We start from the raw sequence: 23,099 nt of genomic DNA on the forward strand, positions 1-23,099 counted from the left end.
AACCAAGGTTGTGCGCGGGTAAGGCAGTTGATTCCGGGTGATGTTTCTGTTAGCTGAAGATTTCATTTGAGAAGAATGTCCTTCGAAGATTTGGAATTCAAAGGAAGATGGTTACTGATGATCATCTTTGAAGATAAAAATGGCTACTGATGGCCATGCTTCGAGAATGATGTTTAAGTTGGAACAAAGATAGTGAGCGCCGAAGCTAAATTCGAGAAGAATGGTCTTTGGGACTTAGACGTTTTTGCGAAATATGCGAAGTACTGAAGCTTAGCGTGTTTTCGTGGCATTCTCGATTCTGATTACGTTGCCATGCGTCGAAAGAGGATTCAGGCGGGATGATTTGAATTTCGAAGTAGTTTATGTAACCGCACGAAGACAGATGGCATCCCTGGATTTTCTGTGGGCAACGTGGCATTAGATTAGTGTAGGACCGTTAGGGTCGAAACTAGTATAAATAAGGGTCTTAATGTTAGGATTCCGTGTGTTCATTTTGTACAAATCACTCACATATTACTCAAGTATCAAGTGTTAAGAGAAAGAGTTCGCTGAGAAATGTACGTATGACACCAACACCATTTTAAATACATGTGTATTTTTCTTTATTCAAGTATCTTTCGATATTACTGCATTCCATTTACTTTATGTCATTTATATTCCTGCACTCTTTACTTTCATGTCATCTAATTTTCGAAGCATTTAACTTTTCTGCACTTTAAGATTCTTGCACTTTTACAGTTTTGTCTTATGTTTTATCTTTAACTTACCTTTCGCTGATGTTATATTTACATGTATAACAAGGTGATTGCTAATCTTTATGTCCTTGATTAAGTATTTCTTATTTCGAGACGCACCAACCATAGACATAATTCGAACTATCATGAATAACAACCTTTTTGACTATGTCCTAGGATCAATCTAGTCGATCCTGCGAGTAACCAAATCATATTTATTATAGTTTGGAAGACTAGCGGTTGTTTACTGGAAATCACCGTAAACAAATTGGCACGCCTAGTGGGACAGTGTCAAGTAGATTGTTATTAATCGATTGTTTTGTTTTGTCTAGAAAATATCAAGACCTTGTATGAACCTTAGGAACGGTAAATTAACAAACAGTGCACAACTGATTCCCAAACGAAGGTACAACAAGAAAATGGTCGTTACGACCAGTGCAGGGGGAGATCAAGATCCCCCACAAGGGTCAGGAACAGGAGCGGCAAATTCTACGCATGTTTCGACTTCTACTCAAGGAGCGCAGGATATACCGGGTCCGACTGGATCGAGACCTATGGATGGTTCCTAGGCTATACCTGAAAATAATGCAGCAACGACAGGGACTATTCCAGTTTCAGTGTCGACTACCGCGCCTCCATCCTCAAGTGCGAGTGAAATGCAACTTGCCTCGACAAATGCTGCAAATCAGTTATTTACCCCAGGATCATCCGCGTTCGAATGGAGACCAAACAGTCAATATGGAATGTCATATCCATACATGACAGGTACACGAGGAGCTGGACCTACATACACTACAACTAACCCAGCAACGTTTTCGCCAAATGCTGGTTCAGTGGGTCGAAGCGCACAAAACACTGGCTTCTCTGCCCAAATACCCAATTTTACCACAAGCAATCAAGCAGCATTCCGACAAGAGATGGACGCAAGTAACCACGATATGTTAGGAATCCTGGCCAAAGAATTAGCGTCAATCTTAAATCCATTAGCAACCAATATTGCTAATACTAATCGGGAGAATGTGGAAACTTTTCAAAAAATATCTTCCCAAATGAATCGAATGGCAGAATTCATGGGAGTTCAACAACCCAAGCGGAGAAATAACCAATCCTCTTATCGGGAAGGCGATCCCATTCTAGAACGTATCCAAAATGCGGTTCCTCCGCCTGGTGCAACCACTGCTGGCGTGATTCCTCCACAAAGAACAACAATGGTCGAAAGGAATCGGGTAATAGATTTAGAGGCTTCGAATCAAAGAACTGTTCCCGTCCATCAAGAGTTTGAGGAAGAAAGACCCAGATTAAGGGTAATAGGTAGGAACGAACACCCAGACGAAGTAGTTCAGAGAGTCAGGAGAGAAAACCTGGCTACAGAGAATAACCTAACTGCCATGATAGAGAGAGTTATGGCCAATAATGGCCTCAGTACTGGACTTCGACGTCCAAATTATACATCCCCCATAGCGGATTATATTATGCAAACAGAATTACCAAGAGGAACCAAAGTACCCAAATTCACAAAGTTTTCAGGGGACACTAGTGAATCAACGGTGGAACATATTGCCAGGTATCTGACAGAAGCAGGAGATTTAGCAGGGAATAAGGATTTAAGGATTAAATACTTCCCTAGTTCGCTGACAAAAAATGCTTTTGTTTGGTTCACTACCTTACCCCCAAATTCGATAGATGCTTGGGCAAACTTGGAAAGATTATTCCATGAACAATTCTACATGGGTCAAACCAAGATAAGTCTGAAAGAATTGGCTAGCATCAAGAGGAAGTTCACAGAACCTATAGATGAGTATCTAAACAGGTTCCGTTTGTTAAAGTTAAGATGTTTCACGACTGTCCCAGAGCATGAACTAGTCGAAATGGCTGCTGGCGGTTTAGATTATTCAATTAGAAAGAAACTGGATACTCAATATCTAAGGGCTATGGCCCAGTTGGCAGATAGGGTTCGACAGGTCGAACGCTTAAAAGCAGAAAAGGCTAGGGCAAACAAAGGCTACAAGAAAGAAAGGGTAGCATACGTCGAAGCAGAAGACGTTGACAGCGAATCTTTCGAAGACTCATACAGTGTAGAAGAGGTCGAAGTAGATCTAGCCGAACTAAAAGAAGCATCACCTTACGCTTGCAAATTACTTACCCCTGCCAATGGAAAAAATTCAGTAGAGAATGATAAGAGCGATAGATTTCCTAAGAAAACTTATACATTTGATGTCACTAAGTGTGACGAAATATTTGATTTACTAGTGAAAGATGGCCAAATGATAGTGCCTCCTAATTCTAAAATTCCTCCGTTAGAACAACGGAAGAAGAGAGGATTTTGTAAATATCATAATTTTTTAGGTCATAAAACCTCACAATGTTTTCTTTTCAGGGATCTAATTCAGAATGCTATCAGAGATGGACGTTTGAAATTTGCTGATAAGGCCAAGAGCCACATGAAGGTCGACACAAACCCCTTGAACATTGCTGACACAAACCCCTTAAATTGGGATCAAAGGGAATGGAGGATGGCTTGGCAGCCAGAAAACCTGTATCTTCCAAGAGTTCCAAAGTGTATTTTCTTTGGTTCATGAAAATACCTTTGGAAGATCTGGCAATCTCAAACCCCAAGAAGAACCTTAGTTGACCAAGATCCTTACTTTTGAATTTATCATCAAGAATGTGTTTAACATGATGGATTTCCTATATGGAGTTACCAGTCAACACAATATCATCTACATAAACAAGAATAGCAGTGAAAGAATCCTTGGTGGGTTTAACATAAAGAGAATGATCAGCCTGTGACTGAGTGTATCCAAGGGCAATTAAAAAAGATGAAAGTTTGGAGTACCACTGTCGACTTGCCTGTTTGAGCCCATAGAGTGATTTTTTTAATCTGCATACCTGAGAGGGAACAGAAGAAGAAAGGCCAGTTGGAAGTGTCATATACACTTCTTCATGAAGATCACCATGAAGAAAAGCATTATTTACATCTAACTGTTCCAAATGCCATCCTTTTATTGCAGCAATAGACAACAAAACTCTAACAGTGGTGATCTTGGCTACAGGAGAGAAAGTATCAAAATAGTCTACACCTTCCATTTGAGTGTACCCCTTAGCTACCAGCCTAGCTTTATACCTCTCAATGGAACCATCAGCCCTATATTTGATTTTGTATACCCACCTGCAACCTATTGGAACCTTTCCTGGAGGAAGTTCAACAACCTCCCATGTTTGATTCTCTGCAAGAGCCTGTGGTTCAGTATTCATGGCTTGTTTCCAACAGTCACTCCTAATGGCTTGAGTATATGTTTTGGGCTCAGGATTTGAAGAAATAGAAATGCAAAAATGTTTATATGCAGGAGAACACTGATCATATGTAAGCACAGAGGATAGAGGATAAAGAGGATGAGAAGATGATTTGGAAGTAGAAGAGTAACAATGGTAGTCCTTTAGATATTGAGGAGGATGATGTGTTCTTGATGACTGTCTTAAAGATACATAGTTAGGAGCATCAGAAGTTGTACTATTATGTGAAGATTCAATGGGTAAAAGGGATTGGTCATTAGTACTGGTACTATTGTCAGGAGGAAGAATATTAGGAGCAGAACTATGGGAAAAGTCATTGGGAGAAGATACATCAGAATTGTGATCTGATGAATGGGACAGGTTATCAGGAGATGCAGAACTAGGGTTAGAGTGATTTAAATGAAGAGGAGAGGTGGTACAGTCATCAATGGATGTGGACACATCAGAATGAAATGACACATCAGTACTAGATGGAGTGTGGAAAACAGGAATAGGGTGATCATCTAAGTTTTGACTTATGGATGAGCCTGCAGGTTTATTAGGAGAGATATCAGAAGGAAGTTTAAAAGAAAACATGTTTTCATAGAAAACAACATTCCTTGAGACAAAAATACTATGAGTGGTGACATCATATAGGATGTATCCTTTGGTACCATCTCTATAACCAAGGAAGACACTTTTTCTGGCCCTAGAGTCAAATTTTGTTTTGTGAGCCTGAAGAGATGTAGCAAAACAAAGGCATCCAAACACTTTAAGGTGGATAATGGAGGGAGGTTTATTGTACAGTAGTTCATAAGGGCATTTAGATTTGAGTAAGGGGGAGGGTAATCTATTGATGATGTGAATAGCTTATTGGATACAGAAATTCCACAAGGTTAGAGGGATATTGGAGTGAAAAAACAAGGACCTAGCAACATTTAGTATGTGTTGGTGCTTTCTCTCCACCACCCCATTTTGTTGGGGTGTCTCAACACAAGTTCTTTGATGAACAATACCTTGGGATAAAAAAAAATCTAAAAGGGCTATAAACTCAGTCCCATTGTCAGATCTTAGGGATTTAAGGGTGGTATTAAACTGGTTTTGGATGTAGGCTAGGAATTGAGTAAGGCTCTTTCTGGTTTGGTCCTTGGTTTTGAGAAATATAACCCAAGTGTGTCTAGTATAGTCATCAACTAGAGTAAGAAAGTACCTATGGCCTAAGGTAGATATGGTGGAAAATGGTCCCCATAAATCAGCATGCAAAATTTGAAAAGGAGCAGAAGAACAAGAAGTGTTATTAGGAAAAGACAACTTTCTTTGTTTAGCATAGTGACAAGAGTCACAAGGTACAATATCTTTATTACAAGGAATGAATGGAAAAATTTTAGAGATGGCTTGCAAGCCATTATTAGGTGAATGGCCTAATCTTAAGTGCCAAAGAGTACATGAAATGAAAACAACAGAAGGAGTAGTTGATTGGTGAGCTGTGGAGTCAAGGACATAGAGTCCTCTTTGCAAGATAGCTATACCAATCATCTCCTTGGAAAGAGTCTGCAGGATATGACATTTATTAGCAGTGAATTGAACTAAGCATTCATTGCTATCTATCAATTTAGCAATAGAGATGAGATTGACATGGAAACTGGGGATATACAGCACATTATGTAAAGTTAGGGAAGGAGATATAGCAACAGTACCAGAAATGGAAGCTGCAACCTGAGATCCATTAGGCAGACTTACAGGAATAGGAACTATATTTTTGTGTTGAATAAAAGAATCAAAATGAAAAGTAAAATGATCAGTAGCCCTTGTGTCCAATATCCAAAGATTAGGATTCTTACCATTCACATTGGAAGCATGAGAGTGCATGACAAAAGGGGATGAGGAGACAGAGTTGACTGTAGGGTTGGGTTTGGACTGTTGGAGTAAAGCCAAAATGCTGTTGTACTGCTCCTGAGTGAAAGAAAACGCAGAAGGTGCTGAATTCTGAGGAGAAGAATCAGTGGCATTGTTGATTGTGGCAGCTGCAGGGACCTTGGCTTTGTGTTTGAAACCTGGAGGATACCCATGTTTTTGGAAACAAGTCTCAACAGTGTGATTTGTTCTTCCACAATGGGTGCAGATCCTATTGGTGCCCTTAGAGCCATAGGAACCCTGATACTTGCCCTGATACTTGTTGTTACCCTGTTTGACATTAGAGTTTCCTTCAACAGTCTGAACCTGTAATGCAACTACCTCTTCAGTGGAGCCAACCGTGGGAGAATCCATATTGATGGAGCTATGCATCTCCCTTTCTTGTTGAATGACCAGGGAGAAGGCATAATTGATGTCAGGGAGTGGATTCATCATCATGATTTGCGATTTTGAATGTGCAAATTTCTCAGAAAGGCCCTTCAAGAACCTGATAACATGGTCTTGTTCTCTGTATTTCTTGATGGATGCTATAGCACCACAAGAACAATGAATAGAACAAGAACAGAAAGGTATAGGACGATAATTCTCTAACTCATCCCACAACACCTTAAGCTGAGTGAAATAGTTAGAAACGTCGAGAGTACCTTGACGAAACTTGTATAGATCCTCTTGAATATCTGAAATGCGGAAGATATCGCCGTGTGAAAACCGAATCTGCAAGTTCTTCCATACTCCTGTGGCATTATCAATCCATAGAACCGATTTAGCAATCGACTCAGAGATTGAGCGCTGAATCCATGCAAGAACCATGGTGTTGCATCTAATCCATGGCGCGTATAATGGATCGGAAACTGGAGGTTTGGTTAGGGTTCCATCGATAAATTTGTCCTTAATGTTCTTGGAGATTAGGGCGATTTGCATAGATCGTGCCCAAATGTGATAGTTCTTATCGTTGAGAGGCGGAGTCACAAGAACAAGTGCTGGATTTTCGTTTGGATGGAGGTAGTAAGGGTTTGCAGAATTGGTAGAAAAGTCGGCGTAGCTCTGGTTCGCCATTGCAATCAAGAACGAAAAAGAAAGGGGGAAAAAGGAATCGACGAAGACGATTCGCGAAGAAAAGAGAAAAACAATGGCTACCAGAGAAGTATAGGTATTCCTTTTTCCTTGCATTTAGAGGCATGTATAGGTATGGAGCTCCCATCATATGGGATATGGGTTAGGACAATTAGAACTACCATGTTTTCATGTATATGTTGCATTTGTATGAAATCCTTTTCTTGAACTTAGATTCGGTTTGTAGGATATAGGTGTTGTGTGAGTGTTTAAATTGCGTACGTGAGCTCTCTGTATCATGAGGAAGGTTTCGGTACCATTGTTGTGCATTTTAGTGGAATTTTTGAATGTTAGGGTTTACAAAACACACTCGGTTAAGATGATAGGAGAAGAATTAGAAAGATCTGAATGTAGATTTGTGATCAGGACAAAATTTCAAGTGGATAAGCGTAAACTTTCTCCATTTCTGGGCGCCTGATGTCATTCCGGCGAGGGTATCCACCGAAGAAGACGACCCGGGCCCTAGCGCCGGTGTCTGTATGTTTTGATCCTCATTTTCCTCCGTCACTGACGTGGTTGTGATTCATTGGCCCGTGTTCCCATGCTTTTGGTTATTCCATTTAATCCAATGACGAGAACGATGATGTGTTGCGCTGTGATTGGCTTAGCATCTCATTTTGTCCTATTATACTTAAACTCCATTATGACCAATTGACACAAATTCCACATGAAGTCACGTTTTATTTTGATAAAAAAACCATGGTTTAAAAACAATATACATGTTGAGAAATAAAATGAAATAAAATTGATTCAATGCATGAATCTGGCCACGTTTTGACCTTGGGCTTAGCTCATTTTCTTTTCCCACGCCCCATATAACAGGCCCACGCACCAATGCTTCAAGAAATAGTTCATTTCAGAACTACTGATGCACCCCCTGTTGGCCTTATATTTCTTCTTGTTTGAATTTTGTTTTCCTCTAATTTTTTATTCTTAAATCAATTTTGGTTCAAATAAAAAATGTGTAAAAATATGTTTAGATCCCTATAACATGTTAGGATGTTTTTCATTATTTTTGTAGATTTTTAGAAATTGATTCAGCATTTTTAATAGGCCATCTTCTTTAATGTGTTCATGAGTGTTTTTATTTTGACACACTTTGCAAATTAACTTGGTTAGAAGACTTATAAAAGCAGTTTGGCCATAATTTTTGGTGTGCTTGCAGTAGACCCATGTAGGATAATTGTACAAAAAAAATATAGTTCTATTTCTCATTTTTTGATTGAGCTTTGGTTGAGTCCTTCAAGGACTATTTCATGTAGGTTTACAATGAGTACTTGTATGATTTTTGCTCACAAATGAAGTTGCACTTGTGCAATGTTTTGAATATTTTTTTAGGACATTATTAGAGGCCTTTACAAGGCTTAGGACCTGAGACTTTATTTTTTGGTCACTTCCTTTGTGCTTTGCTTGAATTCTCTTTGCACATGTAAATAATTTGTTCCTTGATTTGCAATGGTGACATAGTTTGTTCTATTGATTTGTAACTTTGTGGAAAGTTTTGACTTAATGTTTTAGGTGTTTGAGAACCTCTTAGAGGTCAATACTTACTGACTTGAATCATTTTATTACATTCTCACTTTGCATATAACTTCATTTGATCTGTGTTACACGATTAGTTAGTTTGACCTAGTTTCGCTCATTCTTGTAAAAACTTTGCGTTGTTTTAAGTGTGTTGATTAACATAAACTCATAAAAGTTCTTAGACCTATAAGTTGTGTTTAGTGGCTGACTATACATGATTTTCCTTTTGGTTCCACTCTTCAAAACTCAATTCCTTTTCAAGCTAACATAGTTAGGTTTCTAATGTGAAATATGTTCATTGTTTAGGCATAGAACTTAGGAATACTTTCACTAGTTAATTAACATGAATTTATAGGAGGTATTAGACCCATAAATGATATGATATGCTAATGACCCTTAGATTAGGCCACGTGTTCATTTGCTTTTTGTTTTGATTAATTGATATATGTGTGTTAATTGTTAAGTAACGATCCATGCAATACTTTGGAAATTTCATGTGAATATTTTTATGAGATACCATGATGCTTTTGTGTTTGATTTAGGACATTCATTTCCTTGATTTGCTACTGCCCTAGGGCTTTCATCCCTCATTCTCGTGCTTTGCTTCTTCTTTCATAGTTTGATTGATGTTAGTTTAAGAGGCGACAATTGTTTGTTCTTCCTCCACCTTTTGTGGATTGTTTTCCATTGGGTTTCATCGTGGTTTAATCTCTCTTAGGAGTAGACTTGGTTAGGGACTTCATTAAGTCACCTACCATGGATTTCACTTGCTTTTATCTCTTTGCTCATCTCTTACCTAATGCTTGCCATGTTCCCTTAGGGCGGTGACTTCAATCTTCATTAAGATTAGTCACATAGAACAACTTAGGTTGTAGTCTATGCATGTTAACATAGGTAGAGATTCCCTTATCCTTGACCCTAGGGCCATTAGTATGATAATACTAGGATAGTTAGAGATATAGGTTCCCTGTGTGCATAAAGACAAAAATTAATAAAACACAATAAAATACTTAATAAAGGCTGGAAATAATAAAAAGGTCCATTGCTTTAGGGAATCACTTGAGTGGAAGTTTCCAACCCTAAAAAACACCAACCAAGAGTCGCTCGAGCCTCGCTTGCTTAAGGGAGTCCCTCGAAACGCTCGACATACTTTTCTTTTTTCTTTTAAGAGCACGTTACTTCCGCTTCATTCCCAGCTTAAGTCTCCAAAGGTCGAGCAGCGGAGTGCGATGTAACTGTTCAATAAAAATACACACAACAAATCCTAAAAAACATAGAAAATCTTGAGCAGAACTACGGCGCTCTAATTCTTCTTAAGAGGATACGTAGGCATAGAGGCAACTCTAGCAAGCACAATAATTATTAAAAAACTCTAAGTTTAATCATGCATTGCATTAGTAATATACACCCTTTAGATAGAAACAAACATAGGTGGATACCGTCGAGTACTACGGGCGTGAGGGGTGCTAGCACCTTCCCCTTGCGTAACCGACTCCCGTATCACGTTCTCTAGTCGAAAGACCTTGTTCTTATTTCTAGTTAGGTTTTCTGATATTCCTTTCCCGCGAGGGGATAAATATATTAATGGCGAGTCTGATCCATTTTTCGCGGTGACAGGGAGCGTTGTGTAGGACTAGACACCTTTGTGAGAGACACACCACTTATCCACCTAAAACCTTGAGGTGGTAAGTGAGTGAGTTCTCTCACATTGGATAGGAATGTGGTGACTTAAACATTTATAAGTGGGAGAACCCACTCACTTATCACCTTAAGCTTTTAGATAGATAAGTGGTATGTCTCAACAAATAGTATCATGAGCATCTGGTTGAAGAAAGGGATCAGCTTACTTGTATCGAAAAGTCCAAGAAGAGGTGTCTCGTTGCCCAAGAAGAGGTAACGGCGGTACAAGTGTGAGGGGGGACATTGTAGACTCACACTTGAAGGGGAGTGTTAGAATAGTAATGCAAGTGTGAGTAAGTGGGAATATAGTCCTACATTGAATGAGAAAGTGGTGACTTGAGAATATATAAGTGAGAGAATTCATTCACCTATCACCTTAAAATTTTAGGTGGATAAATGGTGTGTCTTTTATTACAACCCAACTCTCATACCATATTACAACTCAAGAAAATGAATATGGGCCTTGGAATCATTTTATTATTTGTGTAAATGATAATTGTTGTGTACAAGAGTATAGAGTAGTCCACCTTATATAAGAGAAGGTTGGGCCTCTATTTACATAACAGATCCATAAAGGCCCAATATAAAATCTACCTATATGTAACTAATGTAGAGACTAAAAAGGAAAGTTTGTTATTCTGTTAATATCTTTCACAAAGGTGCATAATCCTCAACTTTATATCAATACTCCTAATAACTTCCCAAACAAATAATACCAAGATTTCAAAAAAAAAAAAAAACTCCCTAAACAAATAATAGATTAATCTCTTCCTTCTATTCCTCTCTTCTCTCTCCTTATATACTTTCTTCTTATGCATACTAACAGAACTGCATATACACCAACAAATTTCACCCCTTATAATTAGCACTAGTAGTGATAGTTAATTAATTACATAACATGATTATTGATTTTTAATTGAAATATAGACGTGCCTTAAAAAAGTTCTCATGGTACATAGCTTAACGATTGAAACTTCTTATGGTATGGTATCGATTAATCATGGATGATTATGTCTAATCTTATGTGACATTTAAGGAAAGAAGCCTTCACGTAAAATCATGTCATCTGTTCCTTTTAACTACTTCTCAAGGTATAAAGCCAGGCATGAAACATAAATTGGTTTATAAACATCATCAATAATGTGATTGACATGCGGATACATTTATGTAAACATCCTATTAATGAATTATTTGTACCCCCATTAATAACTAGTGCTAGGAAGGTTTTAAAATCCACTCACTCCATAAAAACAGGAATAAGTAGACTTATTTTTTTATGCACTTTGGTTCTTAAAGGGAAACGAGCCTTAATAATATTCTTGCCGAGAGGTTATGATATTGGCCAAATATTGAATATATCTAAAATTTTATATTGATATCAAAAAATATATCTATTTAATGTTTAAAAAAAAATCCATTTTTCTCACATATGATATCAAAAATTATATTGATAAATACAAAAAATAAAATATTATTTTGATCAATTTTATCTAGAACTATTTTTTTAAAAATATCCGTGTTTTTTGTTAGAGAGTCTTATAATAAAAAACAAAACAAAAAAAAAACAAAGGAGTTCAAGTTTGAGTTCCACCCATTAGAGTGTTAATTAAAAGCTGTTCTTATAAAATAAAAAGGTAGAATTTCCTACATGATACTTTTTCCTAAACATGCACTAGGAACTCTAAATTAACCAAGATTCATCTAAAAAGTAGTTGAACAATGTATATGAAGCTAAAGATTAATTTGAAGCCAAAATCTTTCAATCTTAGGTTCAAATAAAATTCATTTAGAAAGAAAGAAATAATTCTCCATAAACTCTCAAATATATCAACATGAACTTTGTCCATAGTTTTTTTTTTCTCTCTAATAAAAATGAACCTAAACATACAGTTCAAAATTTGTCTCGCCACAAACCCAACATTATAGTTTCGTTTAGATGTTTTCGAAATGAGGTTTGCATTTTCATTACCTCTGCTTTATTCAACTTTGTTTAGTGGAGTGCAAGGAACACTCTCTAACATGCATTTTCTTATCAGATGACATCTATATGGGTCTCGTCTCGCAGGCCCAGGTTAAGTACTAGGACTCATAGATTTCAGCCAATAAGAAAGTGTTATACCAAGTGTTGGAAAGAAAGTATCCTTCTCAATTGATTCAATTTCAAGAAGGGGCGTTGGCAAAAGATAAGTAATTGACAAAAGCTTTATTAAAAACACAAGCTCTGAACTCAATCATCAACAGCTTTAGTAGTATTTTAAACCCAGATATCAGCATATGCTCCTAAGCAACCATGTGCTTACTAGTCAATCATTGTTGCCAATGACACGCCAGGAGAAGCATATTAGAAAACGTTGACACAGACCCATTACTTGAATGAACTATTTAATGACTCTATAAAAAAGGCAACTTACCATTTAATCATGAACCTGCAATCTTTTCAGAGTTTGTAGAGTTTGCGGTGGTAAACATTAATTATGGACACAATGGAAGGGTAATTCCAGATGATAAGAATGCGTGCAACATAATATTATGCATGTTTTCAACTCCCTACCTACCATGTAAAAGTGTCGAACTCAAAAAATACCACAAATCTATTCCAAAATGTTGTCTGCATAGGTTCAATAGTCTCACCCAAACAAGTCATCATCATCATCATCCTCATCAGCATTGCTTGGATTACTGTCAGATTTTCCACTTAATGTATTCTCTTTTCCATTCTCCTTAGCTGCTTGAGCTTGCGCACCACTACTAATAGGTGGGTATGCCCATGCTGATCCAACTTTGACAGATAATGATTCTCCATAAAGGTCATCATAAATCCCAGTTTTAACGGGGTTTTTGATCTTTTTTAAGACTTCTTGTAGCTTATCAGTCACACCTTTTTGGGATGAATCTGTCTCCTTAACAGAGGACTGCTCTTTCCCCTTTGGAATTACAGTTATCTGTACAAGAGATTCATATTTACCAACAAGACTTCCTTCTTTAACACCAACTGGACCAGGTTCTGTTTCTACATCTACACCATCTGATATTCCAACAACCTGAACTAATTCCCCCCCAACTTGATCCCTGAAGGAAACTCTTGCCTTCTTAATTCTCTTAGCAGCTCTTTCTGATTGCCAATCCTTGTTTTGGCCACTTGCTGAACCACCAAGCTCATTGGATTTGACTAGATCAGACTTGTTGATGCCATAACGATTCAGCAGCGTATTATAAGTAACAACAGCTTCTTCATCAGAAGGGTCGGGAGGTGGTGGGAAATTAATCTCCGTGGGTGGTGGAGGACGAGGAAAAAGAGCTGCATCATTCTTTCTTAATACGTATATTCTTGTGGATGCAGCAAACCGCAGTGATTGTCCCACTTCAAACTCAATTGGTGAGTCCTTGGTCAATCGCTCATTTGCAACAAAGGTACCATGTGCAGATCCCAAATCAATTACATATACACTGAAATAAAGTAAAAGAATTGTTCAAGCCCAATAAAAGCACAATTTGCTAGGGAATCCTCATTCCTAAACAATACAAGACATATTTTAGTTCAATATCTAAAAATACCGAAGTGGTTCCAAACAGCTGTAATTCATTTTTACTAATGACTGATTAACAGGAATAAGCATGTTTGAATACTTTAGTTTGATATGATAATATGGTGCAATCCAGCCGATAGATGCAAGCTATTAGAATAAGTATTCAGAAAGAAAATGACATGATATTTATTTAGAGAAGCATCGCACCCATTCCAGTAATATCAAAGGAGAAGGAGATAAGTTCTAACCTCCCATTCTTGTGAGGAACGACCGCAGCATGTTGGCGTGAGACAGATTGATGATCAAGCACAAAATCACAAGTCTGAATTTGCCTCCCAAAGATATGCCTCCGTCTATCCAAATTAATCCGATCTAGCACCTGACCATCCTTCATAACTTCCAAGTAAAAAACACCCGGCCTCGGCTCAATCGCCCAATCCGGCGGCTGCCACATCGACTGTCCACCTCCAATCTGAGTTGCGTGTTGATTCTGTCCCAACAACGGGGCAGCCTCAACTCCCACAGCTTTGTTAGAAGCATGTTGCTGTTGCTGTTGATGATGAGATTGGTGTACAGAATTCCGAGACTGTGACGGCCAAGCAGCTACCTTATTAGAGGACTGAGCAACATTTCTGGAAGACGAATTGATAACAGAAAACGGTTCCAAACTCTCGGCTTTCTTAAACCTATCAAGACCTGACGTTCTTCCATACATTCTCTTTAACTAGAACTTACTATCCGAGCTCCCTTAACTACGAGCTCATAAACAAGTTGCATCACAATGTCGCAACGACACCAAATCTTAAGAACATACTATTAACCTCTCTTTGTACAAACCCTAAAAATAATCTGGGGAAAAAAACATTCCAAACATACCTTGTAAGTTTAAGTAAGATGGGTGACATTAACATAATAACATATCAACAACATAGAAATTAGCTCAAAAGAAAATAAACAATACTAGTACATCATAATTATAAGAGAAATAGCCTATAGTAGGAATATATTATAATCTATTGTAAAATTAGGGATAAATCTAACACTTGATAAAGCTATAATCAAAGTGATTGAAATGAAAATTGCAAGTTAAATTTCTCTTATAATTAAAGCGATTTAAAGTTAGAATTGGAAAACAGGAAAAAAAAATTGTTTTTTGTTGTTTAAGAAATTGATTATTGAAAGGGGGAGTTAGAGAATCGTACCGGTTAGGGTTTTAGAACGCTGCGTCTTAAAAAAGCGATGCTGAGAGAGACAGGGAGACAGAAAATTCTGAATTCAATTTCTTTGTAAATATTTATGTTTTGGAATTCTGTTCTTACCCCATGAGATTTTCATTTTCCACTGTTTTTGTTTTTTTGTTTATTTTTGTTTTTGTTTTTAAGGAAAATTGGGATAAAGTGTTAAAGAATTTGTATGGGCTTGGACTAAAATGTTAGAATTGGCCCATATTCAATTTAGCTTTGGGGTTACTCTTCCACCCCTCCTGTACCGGTGAAGAGCCACCCTAAAGAAATCTAAAGCATGTATGTGAAATCAAAAAAGAAAGGGAATGAGTAACTTACTAATGCAATAGAATAGAACTTCAAATACATGCAATGCAATGAACTAGAGACATGTCAAGATTCAATGAAACGGAGTAGAAGCTCTAAGAATGTTTGAAAAATGACAGAACAAGCTTTGAGAACGCAAATGAAGAAAATCTCTCTGGTTTTGCTCTATTTGCATGAATGAATACGGGAAGGGAGTTGGAAAAGCACGAATACTTGAACAAAAGCATCTGAATTCCAATCTTGGTAAGCAATATTTTAAAATTGTGTGGTTTTGAAATTGAACATAGATGTGATGTGTTAGGTGCATTCGGAATTCAATCTCCATAACTTTCTAAGCGGATTCCAAAGTCCGGAATTTTTATAACTTTAGCTTTGGCGTATTCCCAAAAGGAATTGTACTAAATGTGTCCGGATTGAGAATCTGGTTTTGAGAGTTATTTTTGAAATTTCGCCAGAGTAGATGAATAACTTGTATTGAAAAATCCCCAAAAGTAGAATGCTATGTTAAGAAATCAGGCCAAACTTAAATTTTATGACATATTTAAAAACTAAAAAGCCATATTACTCGGAAAGTGTTTCAAATTATTTATAAAAAATGTATCTCAAATAATCAATCAATAAGGAATTGAAGGACCAGTGCTTCATATCATATCATGGTCTTCTAAGTTCTCTGGCATAAAAGATTTTTACATTTCCTGTATGACAAAAAGCATTACTTGACTACTACTGTCAACTCTCACAATCCTAACAATTATGAGTATACATGTTGCTGACCCTTGTGATAAACTATCAACTATATTGTTACAATCTAAGTGAGTATCTTCTGCCATAGTCATGGCTATGCACAATGGAACAATCAGGTAATCTCTCCTATGAGTAATCTGGTTTGAAGACTAAACTTAATAGCAAGTCAACCAAAGAGCACAACTTTCAGCAGCATTCTACTTCTGATAAGAGTTCCATTGATATTCACAGAAGTTAGGATTGTCATGCAATCCAAGGACAAACAACACATTCGCGCAAACCTTATAAGTTGTTATACCCATATATTCGAGTCCGAGCCCGTGAATGATATCAGCTACCTCCTCGGTGTTTAAGTCTCAGTTGCTATCTAGGTAAAAGCTCCTTCTCAGCTAGACTAAAGGTCACTTTAATACGTTCTTGCAGATTCTGTAGAATATTCTTTGTAATCCTTTTCTGATTTTTTGCATTTTTCAGCCATTCAATTCCAAAAAACACTGAAACTCTACACCCCTTTGCTTTTGGCGGTAAATCTTCTATTTGATAGCGAAGGTGTATCTGAGGCAATAGTCAATGATGCAGGAGATGAAAATCAAAAAACGATACTCCCTCCGTCTCATAATAAGTGTCCCATTTGCATTTTTTCCTTGTCTCAAATTAATTGTCCATTTACAATTCCAATGCATCAATCATTATTATTTTTCCACTGTTATACCCCTATTTAGTAACTTTCACGTTATTCAACTACTATTAATAGGGGTATTCTAGTAAATGACATTAACTTTTTTACTAAAACCAACACATCCAATCATTTTCTTAAAAACCACGCATTGCTCAAATAGGACACTTATTATGAGACGGAGGGAGTAACAAGAAGAGATAAATCATAGAACACAGAGATGAATTGGTCACTCACATTGAAATAATCACCAAGAGGAACACCGTGAAGATTCAAAACTTCTTCTACAAGCCAACCCTTTCCATCTAAAAGGGGAGATCTTTGTTGAGTACTTGTCACTTCACCTTTATAACTTGAAACATGCTTCTCGAATTTGTAATATACTGCCCTCTCAGAGATATCGCAGTTCTCTGATACCCAAGGGGTATAAGAGTAATTAAGACAACCAGAGTTTTCCATGACCCGGCGGTCAACCTCACCCCCACTAAATATCTCCATTAGAAAACTTGCCTATAATAATTTAAGGAAAGTAACTAAATTTTTTGAAAATTGAACATAGAATTGAAAAAGGAACAGATAGTTTGCAGGGACGAGGATGAGCTCGTATGTGTGTGTGTTAAGAGGAGCAAGAAAAAGAGAGCTTACAGGAATTGGAAGAGAACATGAATGAATCTCAGACATGCTAACATCATCCAGAACAAGGTACGAGCCACTATCTTCGCTTATAAGGGTTTTGGTTTCAGATTCCTGTTCAACAACCTTCACTTTCTGCTCCGGAGTCAATGATTTGGCCTTCCAGAGAGCCATGACAGTCCTATTTGATCGCCAAAATAGTTTATAAGTAACATTTTAACACATTGCATTCTTGGAATAATCTAAAGGACTAGACTTGAAACACAACTTTTTTTATCAAAATGGAAGTGTATAAGAAACAGTTACAGAGAACATGATAGACTTTCATACAAGTTGGAGTGGCAGATATGTATATATAAGATACTATTAAATGACTTTTTTTTACCTGTGTGCGACATTGAACGATACAAAGGATTGGAAATTGAAATGCAACCTTCCTTGTTCATCTTGTGTTTTTGCACCATGCCTTGCATCAACACCTCTACCCGGCCGAAGAGTTATGACAACTATTGGACTTCCCATTGATGAAAATGTAGGAGGAATAACCTGAATGTCTTCAATATCCTCCCAGAGAAAAAAGAATTTTGTTTTCTTTCCAAACAAATTAGCATGAAATCCAATTATTCTTGGTGATAGAAATAGGCGTCCCTGCAGGGGCATTTTTCTTTTCAAGTGACATGTGAAGTCATTGATGAGAAATTCCTCAGGTGGAAGCCCGAAGAGTTTTTGGAACGCCGAATTAGTTTGAGGAGACCGCATATTAATCTACACGTTTTTCAAAATGAAAAAAAAAATCATAAGAATGGTAATGAAACAGAAACACAAAAAATAGAAGACGGAGTATTTACGTACCTTCTTTCCAACCTCTTTTTCCATTTTATTTAGATAGTCTTTTGTTACATTTCCAGTCGCACCTCTAGTGTTGTCCAAGAAAATTCTTAAGTGCAACTTAGACTGACATGCAAAAGCTAACTTGCCTTCAAGAGGAACCCATGTATCAGCAAGATCGGAGATGTTTGCTTTTAGAAAGTTAATTTCAGCATGCCCTAGACATGTAGCGGAATCAAAAGGCCCATCGAAATCATAAACTTCCACATCCATCACAGAAGGAGGATCATCCATTGCGTCAAACTCAAATACTTCTGTAAAGATAGAGAATGCTCTTAACAGAAATGATAATATTACGTTACATGTATTCAAGTATCAAGTTATAAGGCAGAAAGTACAAAATGAAGTCATGATATTCACCATTCCATAAAGGATTAGATTTCTGGAACTTGATTGAACTGGTTCTTACTTTCCCATTGCAAGTAAACACTACATATGGGTCAGAGAATCCACCAGATTCCGCAGAAGCTAAATTGCTTCCTTCAAGCAAGGCAACGGTTAATAACCACCCATCTCCTTGAGCTTTAATTCCATGATCACTTCCTAATATTGGATCACCCAAAAAAAGAAATCAGCTCAAACAAAGACACAAAGGAATAAAATTAAGTAATTACATGAGATATTATGAGACTGTTTGGAAGAACTTATCAAAACAGTTAATGAAAACAGATAAATATTTAATTCGATAGGGTTGGTGAAATTACCCTTTTGTGCTCTGGCTTTTATGAAGCGTGATATTAAACCCAGCATGCGTTCACCTTGAAGAACCAGGACAGCACAAACAACAAATTCACCTATTGAATCTGGCAAATCAAGTCCAGCAAACTCGAGCCCTTGAATTATACTCGGAGCAGCAAGCCATATGTGGACAAGCACATACAACCCTATGAAGACTGTTGAGACTACTGTGAAGTTAGCAAAATACTGCACTGCCAGCTTCCAATCTGACTGCGGCTCTGCTTGTAAAGATGCCAATGCTTGCTCCTTACTCGAACTAAGTTCTGTTACATCAACAGGTTTGACATCCTGGGATAATAAACTGGCATACTGTTCAAAACTCTCCTTCATACCTTGCCGAGCTCCATTCTCTATCATTCCTCTCATCATGGTGCTCTGTATGAAATTCATTCGCCATGATATAACCAGATGTGAACATTGTTCTCCTGAGGGCAACTCAGGTCCAGGTGTGATTGTATAGAGTAATTCTACCCGAAAGGTGCTCCCATACACAACATCAGGAGTACTGACAACGACAAAAACAGCAAAGTTCTTCCCATCAGCTTTTAAATATGTCTGATCTTCAAAGGCTTTGACTGCCTTAATTAATTTGCTCGGAGCCTTGACGTAAGTGACTAATCTTTTGAGGCTCTCCCCGCCATCCTCAAACTTCCAAGGTCCTACTTGAAGTTCGGTACTACCCTGTACATCAGCCAGTGACTTGAGAAAATTAGAATCGGAAGAAAAGAGTAACACGTTCAAGTCTTCGGGTGCAATAGTATAATGTTGATCTACTAACAACCCTCCAGGTAAGTTGGTAGGAATTTCACTTCCTTGATCTAAAGACTGCACTTTCTTCATAGCTTCTTCAAAAGTCTCCTCCGAAGACTGATCCTCGGTCTTGACCTCACTAACTTCCACTTTGGTAATTTCAGGTTGGTCTGAGTCAATGCTTCTATGTGACGAGCTTGACGACATATCAGAATTCTTATTGAAGATATGAGCAATTCTCCCTGTGAGTGATTTTTGAGTACTCGGTTTTTCATCCTTAGCAGATGCAACTTCATCCCTTGCAGGTGAAGATGAGCTTGAATATCCAGTGGAAGACCTTGAAGGCGAATCAGTAATAGTATCAGCACTTTTTCTTGGATGGAATACTAGATCACCGTGAACATTTGACTCAACGGATGCCGTTTTCAGTTCAAAATATATGCTCAAACGAACCTCACCTGCCAAAAAAAGCCAGAGTTCGGAGTTCAAAATACCAGCAAAGTTATGGTTCATATCTTAATGTTTAGTAAGCATGTTGATTTCCAAATGACTTAAAGCTACCTTGAGATTAACTAAAATGAAGAAATTGAAGTCTCCATATCAGCATCGCAACCAAGAATTTAAAAACAGTCTGTTACCACAAAAATGGCCGCGACAAAACAGTATCGAAAGGTGCCGATACCAATACCTTACTCACCGTTTTTACGATAAAAACGAAAAATGTGGTTAATTCACACCGCGACGACCGCAATCAAGATCACAACACCTGTATTGACCTAAATCTCGAAACGAAAGCCTTTACGCGACCGCAACACGACCATGGCCGTTATTTAAAACCTCACAACCATAATTTTGACCGCATATTCCCGTAATATAAAGGCTCCGACGTAATCAAAGCCACATTTTAAAACCACGATTCATATTCTCAAATTAGACAACAATCATTCAAATGATTTAAGCGCAAAATCAATATAAAACCAACACAAATTTAAGTCAACAAAATAAAAGTAAGCCCTCATTTGATCCTAAGATTTTCAAAACAGCTACTTCCGACATAACATTAGTTCAAAATGATGCCATTCAAAACAAACAACCAAATAAACAAACCAATTAAGCAAAACAACACACACCAGATTCTTTGTTCTTGGACTTCTTACTCTTGGGTTGCAAAGAGTACCAAGCAGTACCAAGTGATTTGATCTCCTCATCAAAAACAGTTGACATAGGAACTTTAAGTTGACCAAGAAAATCATCAATCAAATACTTATCTTCATCCATAACAGAAACCACCAACTCTTCCTTAAGATCATCCACCTTAAAGCTAAACTCTTCATCCCACTTAGGATTCAAACTCTTCTTAACCACTTTAGTCCTAAACCTTTGTCTCCCCAACTGTAACCTCACATATGGATCACTAAACCCATTAAGATCCATTGGTGGCAAGTTCTTTGCCTCAATCACACGAACCACAAGCTTCATTGTGTGAACAAAAAACCCAAAAACTTGAAGTCAAAATGTCAACTTTCTCTTTGACCTTAACAACCCAGAAGAATATTTCAAAAGGGTAATGCAGTTTAGGCAGAAAGATAATAAATTGGGTGTTGAACAATAAATGGGGCGCTTAAATCTGTGGAAAGTGATGGTCTATGTCAGAATAAATTCAAAAAAATTGAAACTTTATGAAACAAGAAGAAAGAAAGAGTGAAATTTTTGTAGCTACTGAGGAGGAAAAAAATTTGAGAGAGAATAATCATATGAAAGAGACATGAATTGAAAGAAGCAAAGGCTTGAGAAAAATAATGAAGTGATGATTGATTGCGGGGGTTTGAAGAAGAAAAGAATTAAGGGAAAAACTGTAATGGAAAGTGAAAAGTGAAAACACTTTTATTTCCATGTTATATTATTGAGGAATTAAAAAAAGTACTTTTTGTATTTTCTTTTATTGAAAAAACACATTTTATATGGTATTTAATGATGATAGTTTTATAATTACGATATTGGCCTACATGTTTTTATGGTCACGCCGCGTTAGAATTGACGCGGTCGCATATGCGTACTGTTGTTCTACAGTTTTCAATTTAAATGATGGGATAATTTTCTTTTTTTGGTATTGAAAATTTTAATAGTATATGTTTTGGTTTAAATTGAAAATTTGGATTTAGTTGTTGTGATTTTGATTAATTGATTGAGAATTTTAAACATTTTAAAATATTATGAATTTAAATGGAGGAAAGGTAACACTGGACCCAAAAAATTTATTTGACAGCAAAAAGAGATAGGATTTTGTAGGGAGTAGAATGTCGAACCATTAAAATTCAATATGATTGCCATCTTCTAAGTTAACCTTCGTATCTCTATAATTACAATGCTTTTACTATAATATTTTTTTATGATTTTTTACGTTTTTAAAAAATTGTGTTTTTTGAATATTAATATTTTAAAAGGTTTTATGAAATTTGTGAATAATTTTATGAGTTTTTAAAGGATTTTTGAGGATCTACGAGCTTTAATTGAATTTTTCAAAAAATTTCAGATTTTGTATTACTGAATTTTTCAAATAAATTACCGGATTTTTCAAAATTTTATAAATTTTAACCGATTTTTTTTTTAAAATAAAGAGTTTTTACCAAAAATCTATGAGTTTTTCTTGAGTTTTTCAAAAAATATGAATTTTTATCGAATATTTCAAAATACATTATCGGGTTTTTTTTAAAATATGATTTTTTTTACTTGATTTTTTATCGGATTTTTCAAAAATTCCGGTAAAATTAATTTCAATTTTTTTTACACATCGGAAATGATTCTATTAGTGTTTTCAAAGAATCGAAAAAAATTCTAAAATATACAATACACTACCAAATTTTTCAATCACTTCTTTTTAGTTAAATTTTGACAAGGGTATTTTTGCCATTTTAAAAAATAATGAGGGTGTCAGATTTAATTTGGGGTGGGAGAAAGATTCCTTGAAAATAAAGTAAGCGTAGCAGACATAATGAAATTGTGTTAGATGTGTGGTAAGATTAGACAACATAAAATAAAAATAAAAATATTCGAGAGAGTGTTGAGATAACCTCTTTAGTACACAAGATAATGGAAATTATATTTAGATGGTTGGGCATGTAGAAAGAACACATATAAATTTAATGGTAAGAAAAATAGATCAAATGGGAAAAGTTAAACAATTAAAGGACGGTGAAAATCGAGATAGATCATAAGAGAAGTTATAAAGAAAGAGTATAAGAGAACTTATTAAGAAATATCTCAAAACTAACAATTTGGATATAATGATTTTAGATAGAACATTATCACCAAGTTGATCCATGTAGCTAATCTATTTAGGGCGTGTTTGAATTGA

The 23,099-nt window shown here is 36.6% G+C and overlaps 2 protein-coding genes across 3 annotated transcripts; both read right to left on the reverse strand.

Moving 5' to 3' along the window:
• Positions 1 to 12,651: 12,651 nt before the first annotated feature.
• Positions 12,652 to 15,115, reverse strand: LOC131595371 (protein phosphatase 1 regulatory inhibitor subunit PPP1R8 homolog). Its single transcript, XM_058867713.1, has 3 exons — positions 14,968 to 15,115; positions 14,014 to 14,614; positions 12,652 to 13,685 (listed from the first exon to the last, which is right to left on the reverse strand). The coding sequence occupies exons 2-3, from the start codon at positions 14,478 to 14,480 to the stop codon at positions 12,866 to 12,868; spliced, it is 1,287 nt and encodes a 428-aa protein (XP_058723696.1). The 5' UTR covers positions 14,481 to 14,614; positions 14,968 to 15,115; the 3' UTR covers positions 12,652 to 12,865.
• A 761-nt stretch (positions 15,116 to 15,876) lies between these two features.
• Positions 15,877 to 21,595, reverse strand: LOC131595370 (C2 and GRAM domain-containing protein At1g03370). 2 transcript variants are annotated; one of them, XM_058867710.1, is made up of 8 exons: positions 20,875 to 21,595; positions 18,961 to 20,202; positions 18,617 to 18,799; positions 18,221 to 18,510; positions 17,754 to 18,133; positions 17,381 to 17,549; positions 16,973 to 17,245; positions 15,877 to 16,614 (listed from the first exon to the last, which is right to left on the reverse strand). In XM_058867710.1, exons 1-8 carry the CDS (start codon positions 21,221 to 21,223, stop codon positions 16,423 to 16,425), a joined length of 3,078 nt encoding a protein of 1,025 aa, XP_058723693.1. In that variant the 5' UTR covers positions 21,224 to 21,595; the 3' UTR covers positions 15,877 to 16,422. The 2 variants fall into 2 exon arrangements, with proteins under 2 accessions (XP_058723693.1, XP_058723694.1); XM_058867711.1 differs by lacking the exon at positions 20,875 to 21,595 and adding an exon at positions 20,306 to 20,828.
• Between the last annotated feature and the right edge of the window lie 1,504 nt (positions 21,596 to 23,099).

The sequence above is a fragment of the Vicia villosa genome, linkage group LG4 (assembly GCF_029867415.1).
Source record: "Vicia villosa cultivar HV-30 ecotype Madison, WI linkage group LG4, Vvil1.0, whole genome shotgun sequence".
In the NCBI taxonomy this organism is placed as follows: Eukaryota; Viridiplantae; Streptophyta; class Magnoliopsida; order Fabales; family Fabaceae; genus Vicia; species Vicia villosa.

What these genes read in the sequence shown, in the direction of transcription:
- LOC131595371 (XM_058867713.1), bottom strand. Translation starts at nt 14,480, where the DNA reads ATGTATGGAAGAACGTCAGGTCTTGATAGGTTTAAGAAAGCCGAGAGT. An exon ending in GTTCCTCACAAGAATGGGAG is followed by an intron (nt 13,686 to 14,013) that starts GTTAGAACTTAT and finishes ACTTTATTTCAG; the next exon opens with TGTATATGTAATTGATTTGG.
- LOC131595370 (XM_058867710.1), bottom strand. Translation starts at nt 21,223, where the DNA reads ATGAAGCTTGTGGTTCGTGTGATTGAGGCAAAGAACTTGCCACCAATG. An exon ending in TCGTTCAATGTCGCACACAG is followed by an intron (nt 17,550 to 17,753) that starts GTAAAAAAAAGT and finishes GCGATCAAATAG; the next exon opens with GACTGTCATGGCTCTCTGGA. An exon ending in CATGTTCTCTTCCAATTCCT is followed by an intron (nt 17,246 to 17,380) that starts GTAAGCTCTCTT and finishes AAATTATTATAG; the next exon opens with GCAAGTTTTCTAATGGAGAT.